The sequence below is a fragment of the Rhinatrema bivittatum genome, chromosome 2, assembly GCF_901001135.1.
Source record: "Rhinatrema bivittatum chromosome 2, aRhiBiv1.1, whole genome shotgun sequence".
Taxonomy (NCBI): Eukaryota; Metazoa; Chordata; class Amphibia; order Gymnophiona; family Rhinatrematidae; genus Rhinatrema; species Rhinatrema bivittatum.
Genome location: NC_042616.1, coordinates 682,063,026 through 682,087,721, shown reverse-complemented (window position 1 = coordinate 682,087,721; position 24,696 = coordinate 682,063,026). Strand labels below are relative to the sequence as shown.

The 24,696-nt window shown below is 44.6% G+C and overlaps 1 protein-coding gene across 5 annotated transcripts in view; it reads left to right on the top strand.

The window, feature by feature from the left end:
* TPD52 (tumor protein D52) overlaps positions 1-24,696 on the top strand; it is a 261,978-nt gene that overhangs the window by 171,916 nt on the left and 65,366 nt on the right. Inside the window, exon 5 of one of the 5 annotated variants that reach the window (XM_029591531.1) lies at positions 557-782. The exons of the other annotated variants lie outside the window; for them this stretch is intronic. Within the exon in view, the coding sequence (XP_029447391.1) occupies positions 557-653 (97 nt within the window). The 3' untranslated portion in view covers positions 654-782. Of the gene's footprint in view, positions 1-556; positions 783-24,696 lie in introns of those variants that run through there. 5 annotated transcript variants of the gene reach the window in all.

Here is a 24,696-nt window from a genome sequence, read left to right as displayed (position 1 = left end):
TATTCTAAACAGTGATATATTTTGTGTATATACATTCTTTTGTTTGCATTTCATGCTTTTATGGAGTCATGTTTTTGGACACTAATTTTTATACATCTTCATGTCAAGGGTCTGATTTTATTATGTTCATCAGCTATGGATGACTTAACTATAAAAACATACTGCAGAAACAAAACCACTGAACACCTCTTAGTGAAGCAACGTGGCTGTTATCTCATAACGGTGCACTATTTCAATATAGGGTAAGATTAACCTAGTTAAGAACTGCTCAGAACAACTATTCTCATGGAAAAGAGAATCCTGGAATTCCCACATGTAATTTGGACATAGAAAAGCAGCTGTTATTAAATTAGGTATATTGTAGAGTCATCCATAGACATGCTTTATACTATAACTGCAATGTACTGTCTTAGTATACATCAAGGAACATAAATTATTTATATTAATTCAGACTGTTTAATATATATGTGAGTGCCAGTCAGCAAGATGTAAAAAGCATAATGCTATTGCAATGGATATCAATGATAATGAAATCAGCCCTATGTTTTTGTTCTAGGTGCAGTCATTCATTTCTACACTTATTTTTCAGGTTATTCATAAGATGTAGCACTTGCTTCATATATCACTTCATTTTTGGGTTATTAAATTGTTAGATTTACTGGAACTTCCTTTCTTTTTTACTGCTTACTCTGGCTTTCTGCAGATTGCAGGCCATTTCACATTCCTTTAGGTAAGGTAGGCTACGAAACATGTTTTGGAAAATGGAGCCATACCAGTACAAACAGTCTTTGCTGACAACTATCCTTGTTGATTAAATCTGTTCTTTACCAAGTAACCTTTTCTTTTTTAAATTTTGTTTATATTGTTTTCTTTTGTTTATATTGCTCAATGTAACTCCTACTCCCTTCTCTTTTCTTTTTTCTAATTAACTGTAAACCAATGTGATGTACATACAAACATTGGTTTATAAAAGCTTTAAATTATTATGCAAATACTGAACATATGAGTTATGGGTAGATTTCGCAATGATAGTCTGCTCTGGTTTAAATAAGAACAAAGTTGAGCCTTGGGCTTTTTAAATGAGAAATCTAATTTTTTTAAGTTCTAGATCATTATGGGGTAGATATTCAAAGCTGGCCATGTAAGTAACTTAGCCTGTTAGAACTTATCCAACTAAGTTACAATGTGTATTCAGCGGCATGGCAAAGCCGCTGAATATACACACACATATATATGTATGTGTGTATATGTATGTATTTATGTGTATACAGATACACATACACATACATACATACACACACATACACATACACATACACATACATACACATACACACACATACACATACACATACACACACATACATACATACACACACACACTCTCTCTCTTAGCTGGCTAAGTCTACTCAGCTCAGTTTAGACCTTCTCTATAGGGCATCTAAACTTACATGTATACTTATGTGCCTAACTCCGAATATCTGTGGTTAACCATATAAGTTATACAGCTAACTTGTTCTGCCCTCATTTGCCCAGTACATGCCTACTTTTTGTGTGCGTAACGTTTAGCTGTATAAGTGATTTACATGACTAAGCTGTAGTCGTTAAACATAGGTGCAAATTCAGTGGGTGCTACTTAGCTGCATAAGGTTCCTCCAAGAACTTGGATAAGTTCTTGGAGGAGAAGTCCATTACCTGCTATTAAGTTCACTTGGAGAGTAGCCACTGCCATTAGCAATGGTAACATGGAATAGACTTAGTTTTTGGGTACTTGCCAGGTTCTTATGGCCTGGATTGGCCACTGTTGGAAACAGGATGCTGGGCTTGATGGACCCTTGGTCTGACCCAGTGTGGCATTTTCTTATGTTATGTTCTTATCCAGCTAAATAGCGCTGAATGCGCTTTGAATACAGGGTCCTATATTTCTGTACATGGGAACATTGTGGAGGAAATGCAGAATGAACTGTTTTCAGAGGTAGCATCTTTGGTCCTCAGCAGCCACAAATGGATTTGGTTTCAGGACATCCACAATTACACACAAAATATATTTGCATGCACTGCCTTCGTTGAATGCAAATACATCTCATGCATAGTCATTGTTAATATCCTGAAAACTAGTCCTTTTGCTGCTCTTGAAGAATGAAGTTGGCTACCTGTGAGCTTATATGGTTGGATTAAAGCTCTAGATAGAGCCTGTTACTATAGGTAATAGGAAAGATACAGGTCATAAAAGAGGGTAGAACCATAAAAGGCCTGAGTGACATGGCAGATTGTGGACCTGCACTGTGGTAGCACTTTATACTGCCATGCAGCGGACCTGAATTTCATTCCTGAATTTTTGCTCCCTTGTCTGGTTAGGGCTGGGGATGCTACTGGGGAGAGGAAGTCTCAACCAATATTGAACAGCAACACCTAATGGCCAGATTTGAGAGCATGTTAGCTATGTTCTGGAGAGAACCATATTTTGTGGCCCCTGGCAAAGCCCTACTGTTGTGATTGTTGGGCTGAGTTGGGAGGTGGATACTAATATAGGGAAAAAAAATCTAGGTAGTTGTGAATGAGGGCACATAACCCAGCCCATGAGCAGTTGGCTCCAATTAAGCAGAAGCTCACAAGAAGCAAGAAAAAAAAACTGCTGGGCCAATAAAAACAGGGAGAGATCAGCTTTGTCCCTCCCACCCAACACACTCATACACTCTCACACACACACTCCAGGGAAGAGCATATTTGGGAATGAAGAGAGAAATGAGACAGAACAGCTATGCACATCACTTCAGCTGTCTCAAGCCATTTCTTTATCAAAATCATTTTGAAAATGTGCAAGTATTTGTTCTTGATGCATGGAGATAAACAGCTAGAACTAGAATTGCAGAAGCTGATACTGCAGATTCTGAGGGGGCTGTGCAATGTTTCAACTGAACTGAAATAAAATTTTGCTAGTGCTCAGAGTGGCTTTATTTGGGCTTTACTACTGTGGGGAGTGCCCCCACCTACTGTGAAAGGCTGAAACTGCTACATTTTAGCACACTATTTACTTTTTTTGCTCTGTGGGATCTCTCTCCTTAGTTCTCAGACTACAATTATGCCAGTCCTCACAAGTAGGTGATGTCCTCCAGTGGAACCTCGTCCAGAATCTTTGTTAAAGTTTCTAGAGCTTTGCCTGTGCCCTACTTGGGCATATGTGGCATGACATAAGACATACATGTGGGGGGCCCTTCAGTCTTTTTTTTATTCCATGGAGTCCACTGGACTCAGTTTATTCTGAGGCTTAATTTTGGATTGTTTCTGTCCAGAACAAACAATTCATTCAGCTTGGGGCCTGCAGTCTATTTTTATCCCCTTTAGTTGCTTTAAGTAGGTATTCCAGCTTTAATAATTTTTGTTTCACACCTAGGTCATGCACCGGCCCCCGTACACTGGCTATCATAGAATCCTTTTACTTCACTTTTTAAATTTTACGTCTGGCCATGTATAAGCCCGACAGTGGCTTTAAATGATGCTCCTGGTGTGACAGGGTTCTCTCCCCCATGTGTCATGTACCTGGGGCTTCTTATGATATCCTGGGATGGTGATAATGTATGAAAATGATCTCTTGGTGAAATAGGTCTAGGCTGGAGCTAATGGAGAATGTTAGGTACCATAAAACTGACCCATCAGAATCTGCAGTGTCCATAAACACTAATGGAGCCAGGAGCTTCACTGGATGGTGGCAAAGCATTGACATTGGAAAGGTATCAGAAAGGACCATTGGAACAGAGTTGTCTAACTCCTTCCACCAGTGTGGCCCCACTCCTGGCATCAAAGTTCTGATACTGGGCATCAATCAGGTGAAAAGCCAGGAAGCATTGGATCTATGTTGGTAGATGATGCTGGGAGCAGATGTTCTGGCTGCAGCCATTAATCTCCCAAAGTGTTCCCCGAAGGTGATAGAGTTCATCCACAATGCATTCTCAGGAATCGCTACAATCTCCAAAAGTAAAGGTGTCTGCCACTGATACGCCTTTGGCTTCCTCAGAAGACATGGCAACCTTTCCAGCCTCCGTGTTGGCATTGGAAATCTTTGAGAAAGGAGCCAGACAAAATCCATCAGGCCTTGGACAAGGCGATGTGGAGAATTGCTGCCCCAGTATCAAGGGCATCAGTCAGTGCAGACCCATGTCCCATCACTGGAGTCCATGCAGCTGCATGCTGGCAATGGTACTGATTTCAGCTCCCGCAGGAGAATCAACATCTTATGTCTGCATCAGTGGTTATCTCCAACTCTGCGGAGGGGGGGGGGGGGGGCATGCAAAGTTTCCCTGAGGTGCAGGAATTTATCAGGTTCTAGACTCCAATAGGCAAGTGTTTTCCTTTTCTGAGGCCTTGTCTGCAGGATGGGCAGTATCTGGATATTCACCCCTGGCAAACTAGTCAGGTTCAGACCCAGAATATTCTTAGGGATACAGCTATAGATCTGGAAATATCTCCAAAGGAAAGGAATTGACAGGTCTCCACTCCGATTCCTCTTCTCTACCAGGAAAAGAAGTTTCCACTGGAGGACCTCTTTGTCAGTTTCATGCGGAGAATAGCAGAGGCCATTTCATTTTATTTCACACTGAAAGAGGGTGGAACCAGAAATAAGATATTGGATATCCTTCAGTTCATGGAACCTCCTAAGGAGATCATGGCAGTCCCAGTTCTAGATCTTTTAGATGAAAATGTCAGGAAAAACCCCTTCTCTGTGACAGAATATTTGTATGATTTCTCACATAGAAGGATCCAGTCTAGAATGATTTTGAAAAGATGCAGCTTCCACACCAGTCTGTGATGGTCAAACAGTCTAAAGAGGGCTAAGAAAACTAGAACCCTGTTAAGGAGTGTATTAGACCCGCCTTAAAATTTCAGGACCAGGTATATAGCCTGGTCCATCTTAAAACAACCCACAAGGGAATCCTGAGGAGAGGGATAAGAAGACAGGCCCCAGTGTGGATAGTGAGGCCCTGCATGAGAGAAGCAGGAAGCAGAAGCTTTGCTAAAGCTACTTGTCTGAAGATTACTGAATTTTTGTTTCCAACACTATTGAAGTAAGCAGACACTTGGTGGTTTAATTTTGCCTGAAAATAAGTCTCTAGAAGAATAGCCAGCGTCTAGTCTATTCTCACAGGACAAGCAGGATGGTTGTCCTCACAAATGGGTGACATCGAGGATGGAGCCCAACCACGGAAAACTTCTGCCAAAGTTTCTGGAAATTTGACTGGTCCCTACTGGGCATGCCCAGCACGGCACCTACTCTGCAGCCAGCAGGGGTCCCCCTTCAATCTTCTTTTTTCCGCACAGCAGTAGCCACACGGTTAAGGAGTCTTACCACATTCCTGACAGGAATTTCTTCTCAAACTTCTTTGAAGTAAAATTCGCCCCACAGGGGTCCCCCCTCTATCTAAATTTAGCCTGCAGTACTTCGGTAACCGTCTAGTTCGGCCCTCGTGGCCTGCTGGCCGTTGACCGTCCCGCGGCTAAATTTTTCGCCCATGGCGTCGGGGTTCCGTCGGTGCCCAGATTGTACGTGCACCATGTTTATCACAGACCCTCATAGAGTCTGTGTATTATGTTTAGGGAGTGAGCATGATGTCCTGACTTGCACCAAATGTGCTCTTATGACACCAAAAGGTCGCAAAGCCAGAATGGAGAAGATGGGACTCCTGTTCCATGCTCACACTCAGACACGTCCATTGCATCGCCGTCCTCGGAACCGGCACCGTCAAAGTCCTTCCATCGTCGGCAATCTCCTGGTGACAGTCTACCATTGACGTCTCCACGGCCATAGACTCCCGTCCCTTCCCCCGAGGATCGTGGGGATCGGAGGGAAAAGCATAGTCATAGACATCGCAAATCTCGGACCGTCGAGGAATCGAAGTCATCGATCTCGGTACCGTCCGAGCCTCCACCAAAGAAGTCTCGATCAGAAGCAGCACCGTCCACTTCTGTTTCTGAGACATTGAGGCAACCCTCACCCCATCGGGGTTTGGGAGCCGCGATCCCACCGGTGACGGTGGTTCCTCCGGCTCAGCCTCGGCCTCCCTCTTCCCTGGAGCTGGGTATTGTTACCCCAGGTCTCCGGGAAGAACTGGACCGGCTGGTCCAGGAGGCCATCGCCAAAGCGATGCAACGGTTCCAGACTCCGCCACCGAGAGTGGAACCAGTCACTGACTCGATTCCAGCAGCGCTGGCACCGCTGCTCGCCCGAATGGAAGCGCTCATGACCGCTCTTCCACCGGTGATACCTGGGTCACAGACAGCACCGGTGCGCTCCCCGATGCCAACTTCATCTGGTGCAGAAACACTGTATCGAATTCCTCCTTCGGGAGTGGTTCCATCGATGCCTTCGATGCTGGCACCGATGCCTCCAAGGGTATTTTCGATGCCCCCGGTGATTCCTTCGGGTTTCTCGGAGCCTCAACCGGGACCTTCAGGTATCCAACCCCCTCACGGTTCTACAGGTCAGCAACCTGACCCTTATGACACTTGGGGTGATGATACCTCCTCAGATACCGATGATTTACCTTCACCACCCTCTCCTGCTGAAAGCAGAAAGCGTTCTCCCCCCGAGGACCTCTTTCACCAATTTTGTGAAGGAAATGTCGGAATTGGTCCCTTTTCAGCTTCAGTCTGAGCAAGATGACAGACACCAATTTCTGGATGCCCCAAAAGTCATCACTTCCATTCCAATTCACCAGGTTTTTCTGGTCTTTCTAAAAAAGAATTGGGAAACTCCTGGATCTGTTGCTCCAGTAAACAAAAAAGCTGACTCTACTTATCTTGTACAGTCAGCACCTGGCTTTCAAAAACCTCAGCTAGACCACCACTCTGTGGTAGTCAGCTCAAAAGAAAGCTAAAAGAATAAAGCCATACTCATCCATACCTCCTACTAAGGAGAACAAGTTCCTAGATAGTATAGGCAGCAAAGTATACCAAGGGGCCATGCTCATTTCCAGGATAGCTTCTTATCAGCTGTATATGACCCAATACAACAGGGTCATTTTTAAGCAGCTACAAGAATTTTCAGATACCTTACCAGAACAATTCCAACACCACCTTCAAACCCTCGTACTTAAAGGATTTGAAGCTGGAAAGCATGAGATAAGAACATCTTATGACATCTTCGATGCTTCCTCTAGACTGTCTGCTACAGCCATCTCAGCAAGACGCTGGGCTTGGCTTAAGTCTTCTGACCTTCGCCCGGAGGTTCAGGACAGGCTCTCCGACCTGCCCTGTTTAGGGGATAATTTGTTTGGTGAGCCAATTCAAATAGTTGCTGAATTAAAGGATCATCACGAGACCCTTAAACAGCTCTCATCGATTCCTTCTGACTTCCCTTCTAAACAACCATTTAAGAGGGAACCTAAAAAGTCATTCTCCCGTCCACGGAAGTATTATCCCCCACACACCAAGTCCAGGTCAACGAGGCCGTATCAAAAGCCTCAGCCTCGCCAACCTCGAAAGCAAAAGCCCACAACAGCTCCGCAACCAGGCCCTGCGTCGGAGTTTTGACTTTCACTTAGAGAGCGGATGCCTAATCCCTCTACCAAACATACCAGTAGGAGGTCGACTAAGCCACTTTACAGAAAAATGGCATTACATCACCACAGATCAATGGGTGCTAACGATAATTGCACAGGGTTACCATCTAAACTTTCTAACACTTCCTGCGGACTCTCCACCTCTGCAAGCGTGGAGACTTACCGACCACTCTGTTCTTCTAGAGCAGGAAGTTTCCCTTCTCCTCCAGTCCAACGCTATAGAACCCGTTCCTCTCTCGCAACAAGGACTAGGGTTCTATTCCAGGTACTTTCTGATCCCAAAAAAGTCAGGAGGACTTCGACCAATCCTGGACCTACGGGCCCTCAACAAGTACCTTCACAGAGAAAAGTTCAAGATGGTAACCCTGGGCTCACTTCTCCCTCTGCTGCAAAGAGAGGACTGGCTCTGCTCTCTAGACCTCAAAGACGCTTATACCCACATTGCGATATCTCAGTCTCATCGCAAATACCTCCGTTTTCTAGTAGGCCAAAACCACTATCAATACAGAGTGCTCCCATTTGGTCTAGCATCCGCACCGCGAGTTTTCACCAAATGTCTCGTAGTGGTTGCAGCGTTCCTCAGGAAGGAAGGCGTCCATGTCTACCCCTACTTGGACGATTGGTTAATCAGGGCCACAACCCAGCAAATCGCTCGGTCTTCCCTGACCCTGACAATTCGAACTCTAATTTCTCTAGGTTTTCTTGTCAACTACGAGAAATCCTACTTACTCCCATCTCAAACCTTATCCTTCATTGGAGCAGACTTGGACACCTTACAGGCAAAAGCCTTCCTTCCTCATCAACGGGTTCAAACCCTTGTGTCCCTAGCTTGCCAGTTGCAGTCTCAACCCACAGCAACAGCTCGCCAATTCCTCATTCTGCTGGGACACATGGCCTCCTCAGTTTGTGACTCCATGAGAGTCATGCAATGGCCATGAGAGTCATGCAATGGACTCTGAAATCACAATGGATCCAAGCCACTCAGCCTCTGTCGACCATTGTCCACATCACCAATGCACTCCATCTGTTTCTTGCCTGGTGGACAAATCAATCCAACCTCCTCCAAGGCTTGCCCTTTCATCCACCAGACCCTCAAATAATTCTCACCACCGCTTCCAATGTCTGCTGGGGAGCCCATGTAAACAATTTACAAACTCAAGGATTCTGGTCTCTAGAGGAAGCCAAACACCAGATAAATTTCCTGGAGCTTCGAGCAATCCACTATGCTCTCCGAGCCTTTCAAGATTGCCTATCAAATCACATAATCTTGATTAAGGGGCACTTAGAGAAGATAAGGCCATCGCGGAAAGATTAAATGATTTCTTTGCTTCGGTGTTTACTGAAGAGGATGTTGGGGAGGTACCCGTAATGGAGAAGGTTTTCATGGGTAATGATTCAGATGGACTGAATCAAATCACGGTGAACCTAGAAGATGTGGTAGGCCTGATTGACAAACTGAAGAGTAGTAAATCACCTGGACCGGATGGTATACACCCCAGAGTTCTGAAGGAACTAAAAAATGAAATTTCAGACCTATTAGTAAAAATTTGTAACTTATCATTAAAATCATCCATTGTACCTGAAGACTGGAGGATAGCAAATGTAACCCCAATATTTAAAAAGGGCTCCAGGGGCGATCCGGGAAACTACAGACCGGTTAGCCTGACTTCAGTGCCAGGAAAAATAGTGGAAAGTGTTCTAAACATCAAAATCACAGAACATATAGAAAGACATGGTTTAATGGAACAAAGTCAGCATGGCTTTACCAGGGCAAGTCTTGCCTCACAAATCTGCTTCACTTTTTTGAAGGAGTTAATAAACATGTGGATAAAGGTGAACCGGTAGATATAGTATACTTGGATTTTCAGAAGGCGTTTGACAAAGTTCCTCATGAGAGGCTTCTAGGAAAAGTAAAAAGTCATGGGATAGGTGGCGATGTCCTTTCGTGGATTGCAAACTGGCTAAAAGACAGGAAACAGAGAGTAGGATTAAATGGACAATTTCTCAGTGGAAGGGAGTGGACAGTGGAGTGCCTCAGGGATCTGTATTGGGACCCTTACTGTTCAATATATTTATAAATGATCTGGAAAGAAATACAACGAGTGAGATAATCAAATTTGCAGATGACACAAAATTGTTCAGAGTAGTTAAATCACAAGCAGATTGTGATAAATTGCAGGAAGACCTTGTGAGACTGGAAAATTGGGCATCCAAATGGCAGATGAAATTTAATGTGGATAAGTGCAAGGTGATGCATATAGGAAAAAATAACCCATGCTATAATTACACGATGTTGGGTTCCATATTAGGTGCTACAACCCAAGAAAGAGATCTAGGTGTCATAGTGGATAACACATTGAAATCGTCGGTTCAGTGTGCTGCGGCAGTCAAAAAAGCAAACAGAATGTTGGGAATTATTAGAAAAGGAATGATGAATAAAACGGAAAATGTCATAATGCCTCTGTATCGCTCCATGGTGAGACCGCACCTTGAATACTGTGTACAATTCTGGACGCCGCATCTCAAAAAAGATATAATTGCGATGGAGAAGGTACAGAGAAGGGCTACCAAAATGATAAGGGGAATGGAACAACTCCCCTATGAGGAAAGACTAAAGAGGTTAGGACTTTTCAGCTTGGAGAAGAGACGACTGAGGGGGGATATGATAGAGGTGTTTTAAAATCATGAGAGGTCTAGAACGGGTAGATGTGAATCGGTTATTTACTCTTTCGGATAGTAGAAGGACTAGGGGACACTCCATGAAGTTAGCATGGGGCACATTTAAAACTAATCGGAGAAAGTTCTTTTTTACTCAACGCACAATTAAACTCTGGAATTTGTTGCCAGAGAATGTGGTTCGTGCAGTTAGTATAGCTGTGTTTAAAAAAGGATTGGATAAGTTCTTGGAGGAGAAGTCCATTACCTGCTATTAAGTTCACTTAGAGAATAGCCACTGCCATTAGCAATGGTTACATGGAATAGACTTAGTTTTTGGGTACTTGCCAGGTTCTTATGGCCTGGATTGGCCACTGTTGGAAACAGGATGCTGGGCTTGATGGACCCTTGGTCTGACCCAGTATGGCATTTTCTTATGTTCTTAACCAGGTGGCCATGTGGTACATCAACAAGCAGGGAGGCACAAGCTCCTTCCTTCTCTGTCGGGAAACTGCGCAGATTTGGGCAGAAGCTCTCTCCCGTTCCATGTACCTCAGGGCCACCTATTTGCCGGGGGTAGAAAATGTCTTGGCAGACCGGCTGAGCTGTGTTTTCCAACCACACGAGTGGTCACTCAATCCCTTGGTAGCGACCTCTCTTTTCCAGAAATGAGGTTATCCCCACATAGACCTCGTTGCGTCCCCTCAGAACCACAAAGTGGGCAATTACTGCTCTCTCATTCGGACTCAGCACTCTCGGCCCAGGGATGCATTATCCCTCCCGTGGACAACCGGTCTGCATTCCCTCCACTTCCTCTTCTGTCGAAGACTCTTGTGAAGCTACGTCAGGACAAGGGAACCATGATCCTGATAGCACCTCACTGGCCACGCCAAGTGTGGTTTCCCATACTCCAGGATCTCTCCATCCGCAGACACATTCCTTTGGGAAAGGACCCGCATCTGATCACTCAAAACGGATGCCTCCTCCATCCCAATCTCCAAGCCTTGTCCCTGATGGCATGGATGTTGAAAGGTTAGTCCTTCAACCACTTAACCTATCAGATTCAGTTTCTCGTGTCCTCATCGCGTCACGAAAGCCTTCCACAAGAAAATCTTACTCCTATAAATGGAAAAGGTACACATCATGGTGCACTTTCTCAGTCCCTTGATCCCCTTTCCTGTGCAATTCCTAAATTGCACAGGAAAGGGGACAGAAATATCTTTGGCATTTGTCAGAATCGGGTCTAAAGACCTCTTCCATTAGAATGCATGTCAGTGCGGTAGCCGCCTTCCATAAAGGTATCGGGGGGTGTCCCTATTTCAGTACAACCCCTTGTAACACGCTTTCTTAAAGGCTTGCTCCATTTGAAGCCACCTTTACGTCCTCCGGCCCTATCTTGGGACCTTAATCTGGTTCTTGGTCGCCTTATGAAACCACCCTTCGAACCTCTTCACTCCTGTGACCTTAAATATCTTACATGGAAAGTGATTTTCCTTTTGGCTATCACTTCAGCTCGCAGGGTTAGTGAGATACAGGCCCTAGTTACCTATCCGCCTTTCACTAAACTCCTGCAGGACCGGGCGGTACTCTGCACTCACCCTAAATTCTTACCTAAGGTAGTTTCGGAGTTTCATATTAATCAATCCATCATACTACCTATTTTCTTTCCCAGGCCCCACTCCAACTCCGGGGAACAGACTCTGCATACCCTCGACTGTAAACGTGCTCTAGCTTTCTATCTAGACCGTACAGTTGCCCACAGGAAGAGCACTCAATTATTCATCTCTTTCCATCCTAACAAGTTAGGGCAACCTGTGGGTAAGCAGGTTCTTTCCTCCTGGTTTGCGGACTGCATCTCTTTCTGCTATCAGCAAGCTGGCATTCCCTTTCAAGACCGTGTTAAGGCACACTCTGTGAGGGCCATGGCGACTTCAGTAGCACACCTTCGATCGGTGCCGCTTCCTGACATCTGCAGGGCTGCTACCTGGAGTTCTCTCCATACATTTGCAGCCCACTACTGTTTGGGCAAAGCTGGAAGACAGGATTCCATCTTCGGCCAATCTGTCTTGCGTAACCTTTTTCCAACATGACGTACCAACACCCTTCTGCCTACCCGGTGGGGTGTGGATGTCCTCTACCAAACTTCACCCCAGTTGTTGTGCCTGTTGCACGCCGTTGGGTACTTTTGGTGCACGTTTGGACATCCTCAGCTCGGTACTCACCCATTTGTGAGGACAACCATCCTGCTTGTCCTGTGAGAAAGCAAATGTTGCTTACCTGATGTAACAGGTGTTCTCACAGGACAGCAGGATGTTAGTCCTCACGAAACCCGCCCGCCGCCCCGTGGTGTTGGGTTCGTTTTTCTTTTATTTTTCAGCACTGCCTGTAGCTTTGAAACAAGACTGAAGGGGGGGACCCCTGCTAGCTGCAGGGTTGGTGCTGTGCTGGGCATGCCCAGTAGGGGCCAGTTAAAGTTCCAGAAACTTTGACAGAAGTTTTCTGTGGTTGGGCTCCATCCTCGATGTCACCCATTTGTGAGACTAACATCCTGCTGTCCTGTGAGAACACTTGTTACATCAGGTAAGCAACATTTGCTCTCTGTCCTCCAGCAAGCCAAAGCCCACTCCATCTTTGCAAATTCATTCCTTGTTTTCAGAGAGAGATTCTAGAATTTTGGATACTCTTGAGAGACATGTTTCAGGGAGCTATGCTCAATTCCAGCATAGTTTCTTACCAGCTCTCTCTGATCCAGTATATACAGGATCTGCTGAAACTGATTCAAGAGATGTCAGAGCATTATCATTAGAAGCAGCATAACAACCTCCAGTCACTGGTGAATGGAGTGAGGAAAACACATGGTCATGTTGAGCTGTGATATTTTCAGAATGGCATCAAAGGTCTCTGCAGTGGTAACCGATACTCAGACTCCCAACCATAAGTCCAGGAAAGACTTGATGTGTTATGCTTTGGAGAGAATCGATAGACAAGTAACTAGTGGTACAGATCAGAGAATAATCTATGCTTCAACTCATCATAGTGACTCCAGACCCACCTTCCTCATGCAGGAGTTAAGAGTATGAGGCCAAAACACTTCTAGCCAAGGAGGTGTTTCTTCCATCCACTTAATCCCATGCACAACAGATCTTTTGTGTTTGCCCAAGGTAGCAGAGGGCCCTAAAGCAATAGCAGGCACCCAGTCCAAATCTGGGATGGGGTTTTGATTGGATCGCAGAAAGTATGTTCTAATACTGGTGCCAGAGGACTCACTGTCAGAGACAGGCTGAGTTTTTATATAAACTAGGGGTGGTCAACTCTGTTCCTCAAGCCACAAACAGGCCTGGATTTTAGGATATCCACAATGAATATGCATATGAGAGATTTGCTTGCACTATCTCCATTGTATACAAATATCTCATGCATATTCATTGTAGATATCCTGAAATCCAGTCATATTTGAGGCTCTTGAGGACTGGAGTTGGCCACCTTTGACAAACAGTTGGCACAGATTACATCTGTTAGGTGTCCCTCCAAATCGGCCTCCAGTTCCCACTTGAGGGAAGTCTCCACATTAGAAATTACTGCAGAAAACTTTTTCTCTCTCTTGGAAACCACTGCTGTTGAACTTGTTCCACCAGTAAAAAAAAGTGGGGATTCTACTCTTCTTCCTGATTCCAAAGTAAACAGGAAAACTGTTTCATCCTAGTCCTAAGGGCCTTGAACAAGTTTTTGAAAAGAGAAAAGTTCAAGATGGCTTCCCAGGTCACCGTAATTCCCTTTTGTAAAAAGGGATTGACTATGCGCTCTCAATTTCAAGATCGCTTACATCCAGAGATTCACAGGTCACAAAAAATCTCATATTTGTAGTGGAGAATAATCACCACCAACCATTTTGGCTTAGCGTCAGCCCCATCTGTCTACACAAAATTTCTTGTGATGGTGGCAGTGCATCTATGCAGACTGTAGGTGCTCATGTTCCCCTGTGTGGATGATTGGCTGCTGAAGAATACATCTCAGGCAGTTGCTACAGAATCAGTGTGCAGAACCATCTGAGTGTTGGAGTTACTAGGGTTCGTCAACTACTCCCAAGTCCCACTTGAGCCTATCATTTCAATTGGAGTTTGTCAGAGCACTGTTAGACACGATTTGGGCAAAAGCCTTCCTTCCCCAGCAGAGGGATATCACATTGATATCATCATTGAAAAGGCTTCGAGTGAGTCAACAGAAGTCCGTATAAGAAATGTTGAGGTTGTGTGATTTCATGGCTTCAAAAGTGCAAGATCCTTTGGCATTTCTCCATCTTAGGAAAGCTCAATGGACCCTCAGATCAGAGTGGTTTCAGGCCACGCCGGATCTGCACGACAGTATCCCCATCATAAAGCTGCTCAAGGACTCCCTATCCTGGTGGTGGATCACTTTTTCAATCTGATCAGAAGCATATTCTTTCAGATTCCTCCAGTCAAAATTGTCCTAACCATAGGCTCCCCACCCCAGGCTGGACACATCTATGTAATTAAAAGATGTCCCACACGCATCCAGTTTTCCAAGTGGGGGAACAGCAATAACACACAGGCATTCATGGCCTTTGGTCTGCTAAGAAAACTCTTCATCAGATAAACTTCCTGAACTTCATCAGATAAACTTCCTGAACTTCCATGTCCTTTAACATGGAACACGGTCTCCTGTATACTCTACCTGTACTCTACCTGTACAACTCAATCTTATCAACTATTCTGCAGTACTCGCACCATTTATTTAAGTTATTAATCAAAACATTTTTTGTCGTCTATTCTATATTCTATATATTTTATTTCACAATTATTACTTAATATTAATTGATTTGCATTTTTTGTTCAATATTCTGTTGACTTTAATGTAAAGATACACGTTCCCTGTTCAATACTATGTTTATTGTTCAATGTAACGCCACTGGCGTCAGTTCAATACTATGTTTATTGTTCAATGTAACGCCCCGGCGACAGTTGTGTTATATGGAAACCGACTTGATTTGATATATATATATCAAGAAAGGCGGTATATAAAAACCCTAAATAAATAAATAAATAAGGGCAGTTTGGTACTCTTTTGAAGCCTTTTAGAGATGGCTGGCCAACAAGTTAGTTCTGCTCTAGATGGACCATCAAGTAGCAATGTAATACCTCAAGTAAGGAGGAAAAGGATCATACCTCCACTATCAGGAGTCCAAGATGTGGGACTAGGCTATCCTTCAGGGGATGGTCCTTGGAGACATGTATCTGGCAGGCAAGGAGAATATTCTTGTGGATAGATTGAATTGGGCCCTAAAACCCCATGAATGGTCCCTGGACTGGAGGGTTGCAAACCAGATTTTCCATGAATGGGGCGCATTGGTGTGCTATCTGTTTACATCTTAACAGAATAGCTAAGGTCCTACTATTCTGTTTCAGGAAAGAGACATAAGGCAAACTAGCATGAAATGGTGTGAGGGACTGATATATGCATATATTCTGATTCAGCTCATCACACTTTGTTGAAGCTAAACTAAGACTATGGGACCATGATTCTCATAACCTCTTTTTGGCTAAGACTAGCTTGATTCCTGCCCCTGAATGAGATGTTCGCCAGTGATCTGATCAGGCTGAGGAGTTTCTCGGAACTCTTATCACACAGGATCCAGGGCAGGTGCACCATCCTAACATCAGGTCCCTGGCTTTCACGGCCTGGATCCTGAGGTTAACTTTTTAAACCCCTAGATCGCTTAGAGGATGTCTTGAGTTCTTTTGGCTTCAAGAAATGAATCCATGAGGAAGTTCTGTGGATTAAATTGAGATTGTGGTGTCAGCAAAACGCCTTAGACTTTCTCCTGTTCAAGCAAAAAACTGCTTGATTACTTTCTACATCTGCCTAAGTCAGTAAAAGTTCATTTCAGTGCAGTTGGTTCCTGTCACCAACATGTAGAAAATAGATCCATCTCTGTACTGCTTTTGGTTGACTAACTCATGTGGGATCCACTTCATTTGAAGTCTCACAACAGGCTTCTCAGTATGTCTTGGGACTTCAGAGTGGTATTGATTCCAGCTGAAGAATGTCCCTTTCAGCCACTGTGTTCCTGTGACACAAAGTTCCTGATCTGGAAGTTGAGGTGACTTTGGCTTGCAGAGTCGGTGAGCTCTAGGCTTTAGTTATTTATCCTTTTTATTCTAAGGTTTTTCATAATAGTGGTTCTATGCACTTATCCAGGGAGGATAGCTTACCCATATACGTACAAAACTCCAGTATTTTAGAACCTGCACATATGATTACACAGGTTATAAAATGTGCATAAATGTACTTGGGGACATGTTTGCATGTAACTTTTTTTTTATTTGCCCATATCTGGATAAATTCCAATTGGATTACCTTTGTAACTCTTATCTTAAAACAATACAACATTTATTAATGCAAATATCACTTAACCTTAATCACAGTAAAACAAATTCTATATATTTGCAATAAATCTTCTAATGAGATGGACATCATCTTAATAGCTACCTATCTAATAAAAATATTCTAGTCAACGTAAGGGACTTAGGAGTCATTTTGGATTCGGATTTCTATTTTAAATTTTATTTATTTTTATATACCGACATTTGATCTCAATCGAGAGATCACACTGGTTTACATTCAGGTACTGTAGGTATTTCTCTATCCCCAGAGGGCTTACAATCTTAGTTTTTGTACTTGAGGCAATGGAGGGTAAAGTGACTTGCCCAAGGTCACAAGGAGTGACAGCAGGGCTCGAACCCTGGTCTCCTGATTCATAGTCCACTGCTCTAACCACTAGGCTATTCCATTATTAAAGAAGGTTTTTACAAACTTCAAATTTTAAAAAGAATCAAACCTCTCCTTCACCATCATGATTTCCGTTTAGTTTTGCAAACCCTCCTATTCTCCAAATTAGAATATTGTAATTCTATACTCCTTGGATTACCTGCTACCATCATCACTCCACTTCAACTATTGCAAAATGCTGCTGCACGGCTACTTAGTAATCTCAAAATGTCGGATCACATCACTCCAGTGCTCAAGACTTTGTCTCTCAGTACAAGACTTTGTCTCTCATTCACAAAGTGTTATATAATAAAACAAACTGGATGGACACAACAATATTTTTCCGAATCTCAAGAGCTCTACGATCCTCAAACACCGGCCTCCTTGAAACCCCATCTCAAAAAATATCCTGTCTCACATCAACAAAACGTGCTTTTTCAATTGCTGGTCTAATAATATGGAATTCCCTTCCTATGGAATTAAGACTTGAATCTTCTACTCAAACTTTTAAGAAGAATTTAAAAACTTTACTTTTTCTAAAAGCTTTTCCAACATGATTATAAGATTTGTCCTTGACTTGATAGTTTTTTCCATTTCTTCTTCAATTCTCTCCTTTATTTTGTATAATAGCATTGTTTCTATTCTTCACATTGTATCTTTCTATTATTGTTATATGTGAGCCAATATGACTTTAGTTGAATATCACTATACAAAAAATAAATAAAATACATCTGACTTAGCTGGATAAATACTTTTAAGACTTGTGCAGCTAAGCAGTGGCTTTGCTGCTGCTTAGCCAGATAAATCTGTACTTATCCAGATAAGTGCCCCTACTTACAGGTCGATACTGTAACGTGCGGTTGAAGATTTCCCGTCTGTAACGTGCTGGGAGCGCACAATTCGGACGCGTAAGGCGATCCAGCGATACAGTCTCCAGTTTCACGTGTCCTTAGTGCTTCTTAAAACAGACGCATAACCCTTTCCGCACGCAGCATGTATATGATATGTAAATGAACGAATTAGCTGTATAATGAAGGAATTAGCTATTCCCCTCCGATATTGTAACGCGCGCCCCGACTATCGCTGCCATTTTGCCCTGCGTTTAACCTGCTAACTTACCGCCTACCCCTACCCCTGCGTTAGAGGCAGGGGTAAGGGTAGGCGGCAAGCTTTCCCCCAGCCCCCTCTCACCTGCCCTGGCCGCGTCCATGGATGCTGGCCTCCGGGGTAGCCCCAGTCCTCCCCCCTCCTCCTGAAGGAAAAAAAAGCGAAAAAAAAAAGTTGCGAGAGAGAGGGGAGAGGACGGTAATCCTACGCTCGGTGACTTACATTTGCAGCCCCCCTCTTCCCGAAGCAGGGCGCGAAAAGCAGCCTTGCTCCGGGAGGAGGGAAGAAGGGACTGGCAGTGTAAAGCAGCGAAGCGACTTACTTTTTGCAGCCCCTTCCGGACATCGGACGACCTCTCCTGCCTCCAGCTGCTCGCAAAGATGGACGCCTGCACGGCTGCTGAAGACGTGACGTCACGACGTTTGGCGTCAGGCATGTGACGTCACGTCTTCAGCGGCCGTGCAGGCGTCCATCTTCGCGAGCAGCTGGAGGCAGGAGAGGTCGTCCGATGTCCGGAAGGTGCTGCAAAAGGTGAGTCGCTTCGCCGCTTTACACTGCCAGTCCCTTCTTCCCTCCTCCCGGAGCAAGGCTGCTTTTCGCGCCCTGCTTCGTATCGACCTGTTAGTAGGCAGTGACTCATTTATCCCCCCCCCCCCTTAAATCAGCCTTTACATATGTAAGTCAGGAGATTTTCTAACATGCGCATGGCAATGAAATTACCAGTTTTACCAATTTATTTTTAAAAAGTGTTCCGCTGCTCCACAAATGTTAGCAGATTACAATCCACATACATAATAAATCAGACATCATACATAAAAAGTAGCAATGATGCAAAAACAGAACAAGACAAATCAAAACATAATAGGCAAAATATAGAACATAAAAACACTAAAGCTGCAGGCTGAGTGCCTGGATACTTGGGCCAAACTAATACTTTACTATAGTCTGTTAGGGAATGCAAGATTGAAAAGATGGGCTTTAAGTATTTTTCTGAAATGGAACAGCTCTTTCTCTATGGATGTACAAACCTGTTTTAGTGTGAGAATTTCTAGCAAGGGTTGAGAAGAGGACCATAGGCAGTGACTAGGGCGATAAGCACAAATTGATGAAACAATGCAGGATAGAGCTAGTTCATGAATAGCCTTAAACCAAGGTGAGGGCTTTATACTCTAACATGCTAGGCAACTGGCAGCCAGTGTAAGTCTAGGATGGGAGAGATTGTGCAACTTTAACCTAGCCATGGAGTTCTGGATTAGTTGCAGTGCAAGAAGATAGAAGTTAGCTAAACCTAAAAACAAGAAATTACAGTAATCAAGTGAGGACAGGATAAGGGTTTGTCACTGTATGAAAATAAGTGACAAAAAGCTTCAAAGAGCGCAAAATATGGAGTTTATAGTAAGACAACTGGACCACCAAATTGATGTGAACAAAATGACAGTGATGAGCTGACTATAACCCTCAGGTTACAGGCACTAGATTGAATTGAGATGGAGTGACTATGAAATAAAAATTCCATGGGAGTATATGCAGAGACAATGTGGGATAAAAGCAAGATTTCAGTTAACATTGAGAGAGCTTGTTTTCAAATATGCATTCCTTTAATCTTGGACAATCAAATTGTCAGCTTTTCGAAAGCATGATTGAGTGTGTAAGTAATAGGAAAGAAAAACTAGAGATCCATGTAATGTTTGAAGGATACACGTAAACTAGAAAGATCAGCACAGAGGGGACAAGGAAGATATTAAAATGTGGGAGAGTGAAGAACCTCAGGGACACCTGTAGATTAGATGAACGAATGTGAATCATTACATAAGGATTTGATAGGAAAGAAGAAAACCAAGAATAAACAGCAGAAGGGGATACCCAGTGCCTGCAAACGGTCAAGCAGTAGATTTATTGACAGTATCGAAGGCAGAAGATATGTCAAGCAAGATTATAAAGTATTGAACATCAGATTCAAAACCCTGATGGATGGTTTCAAAACGTGGTACCATGTGACTGTTATGTCATAGTCTAAATCCAAATTGTTAGCAGTCCAAAATGCTATTGGTGGTTAATTATTCCTGTAATTGAGAGTGAACAACTTTTCTCCCAGGACAAGCAGGATGGTAGTCCTCACATGTGGTGACATCAGGATGGAGCCCAATCACGGAACCCTTTTGTCAAAGTTTCTAGAACTTTGACTGGTATGCCCAGCATGCCACTAACCCTGCATCCAGCAGGGGTCCCCCTTCAGTCTTTTTTTCCACTCAGCAGTAGCCTCGCAGATTTCTGGAGCTCTGAGAATTCCTCACAAAATTTCCTGATGGAAACTTTTTTTTGAAAATTTTGCCTCATCCAGGGGTCCCCCATTGACGCCGGTAAGTTTACCTCGACCCTTGTGGTTAGTTCCCGGCGGTGCTTTCTTCGGTACCTGACATCCACTGACCGCACACCACCCTTATTTTTTCTAAAAAGATAGTTCTGAAAGTGCCCCGAGTGCCCGAGGACCATGTCCATTACGGACCCTCACGACGTATGTCTTGTGCTTGGGGGCCCGCTCACGACATCCAACGATGTACTAGCTGTGCCCAGATGACGCCATAAGGCTGCAGGGCTCGCTTGGAAAAGATGGAGCACCTTTTTAAGCAAAAGTCTCCATCTACCCCAGCTACACAGTCAGAAGCCTTCCTCTTCAACGACTCCATCACCATCGAAGTCTCAGCACCATCAAGACACCGGTGAACGTCATTCACCAGCTTCTGCACGTTCGAAGGCATAGACATCTGCCTCATCGATGCCGGAGAAGGACCGGACCGAACATCGGGAAAAAGTCACCGCCATTGATGTGAGCCTTTTTCCGATGCCGCCATCGGCATCAACAGAGCCACCAGCCAAGAAGTCCTGGGGAGAAGGGGCCCCATCCCCCTCTGGACCCGGGTCACCGAGGTGTTCCCCACCGGTGCCGGTGTTCCCCACCGGCACCGGTGCTGGGAGCAGACACTCACTGATACATGTGGACCCTCCGGCATCGCCTTCCGAGCCTCCAACTCCGGTGGCCGTGCTACCAATGCCAGCCTTCCGGGAGGAATTGGATCGGATGGTCCAAGAGGCAGTACTCCAGGCACTTCAGGGATTCCAATCTTCACCGGCTCCCATGCCGACACCCGAGCTGATGCCCACCATGCTGGCTCCACTTCTCGATCGCCTAGATGCCTTAATCGGTGCATTGCCATCGATGCCTGCTCCTTCCATGCCATTGGCACCTCCAAGACCACAGATACCTATTCAGTTGTCCTCAGATGAGGAACAAATTTTACCGATGCCAGAGCCGGTTCCAGGACCATCAGGTCTGTTGCCTCCCCGACGTCTATCGAAAGCACAGATTCCATCAATGCCATCACCGCTCTCTGTGCCCGCATCGGTGCCTCCAAATTTCCCATCTGTGCCACCACCAGATACTGCTGGATTTGGACCCATACCTACATCTGAAGAGCCACATGGTGCTGGAGATACACCATATGACCCCTGGGGTGATGATTCTTTTGACACTCAGGACTCTGAACTCCTGTCAGAGCCTTCACCCCCAGAAGATCGCCACCACTCCCCTCCTGAAGACCTCACATTTGCAAACTTCATTAAGGATATGTCTGAAACTATCCCTTTTAAACTGCAAATGGAGGAGGATGCCAATCATAAGATGCTTGATATACTGCAATTTGTGGATGCCCCTAAGGAGGTAATGGCAGTTCCAGTACATGAAGTGCTCCTTGATTTGTTACAATGCACCTGGGAACACCCTGGCACAGTTCCACCAGTGAAACTGATGCCACCTATCTGGTCCAGTCAGCTCTGGGGTTTCAAAAAAGCCAACTGCCCCATCAATCTGTGGTCGTTGAGTCTGCCCAAAAGAAAGCCAAAAGATCCCGGCCTCATTCTTTGGCCCCTCCAGGTAAAGAACAGAAATCCTTGGATGCCTTTGGACGAAGAGTCTTCCACGATTCTATGCTGATGGCACATATAGCGGCTTATCAGCTATACATAATTCGATATTCAAGAAATCTTTGGAAGAAAGTCCAAGAATTCTCTGAAACCCTACCAGATGAATATCAGGAAGGGCTCAACACAATCCTTCAGAAAGGACTCTATGCTGGAAAGCATGAAGTCAGGGCAGCGTATGACATCTTTGAAACTGCCTCAAGAGTACCGGCATCAGGCATAAGTGCCAGAGGCTGGGCATGGCTCAAGTCCTCTGACCTACACCAGGAAGTCCAAGAAAGGTTGGCAGCCCTTCCATGTACAGGGGACAATTTATTTGGCGACAAAATTCAAGAAACAGCACAATTAAAAGATCACCATGACTCCTTGAGCCAGCTGTCCACTCTCCCCTCAGCCTTTCCATCTACCAAGAGGTCTTTTTGGCGGGATCCTAGGAGGATATCCTATAAGCCACATAGGTATTATCCACCTCCATCCCAAACTTGACAGCCTAGACCTTCCCAAAGAGGTCAACCTCGACAACCCAGGGCCCCAAAACCCCAACCAGCCCCGCAGACTGGTCCAACATCAGTCTGCGGGTTTTGACTCCTTACTAGAGGCCGCTTGTGCCCCTTTGCCAACATATGGCACACAATTACAGCAGACCAATGGGTCCTTTCTGTGATCACCCACGGTTACCATCTGAATTTCCTCACGCTACCATCGAATCTTTCACCTTGTCCAGCGTGGGGTCTAACCAAACACATTTCACTTCTTGAGACAGAGCTCTCGACCCTCCTGCAGTCCAATGCTGTTGAACCAGTACCTCGGCTGTAGTGGGGTCAAGGTTTCTATTCTTGACTATTTTCTAATTCCAAAGAAATCAGGTGGCATTCGTCCTATATTGGACTTACGTGCTCTAAACAAACATCTTTGCAAAGAAAAGTTCAAAATGGTAACCTTGGGCACCATGCTCCCTCTAGTGCAATGGGGAAATTGGCTCTGCTCTCTAGATCTTCAGGAGGCTTATGCCCACATTGTCATATACCCTCCTCATCAAAAATACCTCAGTTTTTGTAGTAGGCCACAATCATTTCCAATATAGAGTGCTGCCATTTGGCCTAGCATCAGCACCCTGTGTATTCACGAAATGCCTCACAGTAGTTGCAGCTCACCTGCGACAAAAAGACATTCATGTCTATCCATATCTAGATGATTGGCTCCTCAGAGGTCCATCCTGACAGGAAGTGCTCCACTCCCTCCATTTCACCATCAACCTACTACAATCCTTGGGATTTCTAATAAACTATCCCAAGTCACATCTGTCTCCATCATGCACCCTTTCGTTCATAGGAGCAGATCTAGACACTTATTTATTTATTTAGGATTTTTATATACTGACATTCTCAATACAAATATCAAATCAGGTCGGTTTACATAGAACAAAACTGTCGCGGTTGAGGCGTTACATTAAACAGAGTTTCTGAACATAAGAACATAATTATTAAATATTAAATAGACAACAATAACTCGTCATAACATGAATAAATGTAGGGAATAGTTAAAAAAGAGGGTAGGCTAAATAGGGATATACAGGTAATGGAGAACAGTGTTGATGGGCAAAAAAAACCCAAACATGAGTAATATATGAGCTAGAGAACTAATGCATCAACAAAGGAGTCTTTTTAAAACACGTGGTCTGTCCAGATCAGGTGTGATAGGGCCTTGAGGGGGTATGGGCGGTCATGGAACTTATAGTGGAACTTATAGTGGACTATTTTGCTCTTTGACCAGTGTCGGAGTGTTCCTGTGATTCTGGATAGGCTTGCCGGAAGAGCCATGTTTTTAGGTTTTTCTTAAAAGTTAGATGACATGTCTCTTGGCGTAGATCCGGCGGTAATGAGTTCCAGAGGGTGAGCCTGGCTGTGGAGAGTACTCTTTTAGTTAGTGAAGTTTTGATCGGGGGAGCATATAAGGAACCTTTGTAATCCAGGCCAAAGCATTTCTCCCAAAGGACCGAGCACACACATTATCAACCTTGGCCAAAGCAGTGCAGACTCGCCAAACTACAGCTCATCTACTAACCTTGTTAGGTCACATGGCGTCCACGGTTCATGTTACCCCAATGGCTCGACTAGCCATGAGAGTAACACAATGGACTTTAAGTCCCAGTGGTCCCAGTCAAATCAACACATGTCCCCCACATTGTCCACGTCACCAACCAGTGGGGCCGCCCACACATAGACCTCTTTGCGTCAATTCAAAACGGCAAAGTGGACAACTTCTGCTCTCTACACCACAGCCACAACTCATCACCATGAGATGCCTTCGCCCACTCATGGTCAACGGGTCTCCTATATGCCTACCCTCCACTTCCACTCATCAGCAGGACTCTTGTGAAGTTACGGCAAAACGGGCACAATGATCCTCAAAGCACTTCACTGGCCACGTCAGCCCTGGTTTCCCAACCTATGCAACCTCTCAGTCCAGCAGCCAGTTTGCTTGGGCACAGATCCAACTCTAATAATGCAGAACGGGCTGTTGCGTCATCCGAACTCACTCCCTGTCTGACAGCTTGGATATTGAAAGGTTAATACTACAATCCCTTAACCTTTCTGACAATGTGTCCCATGTC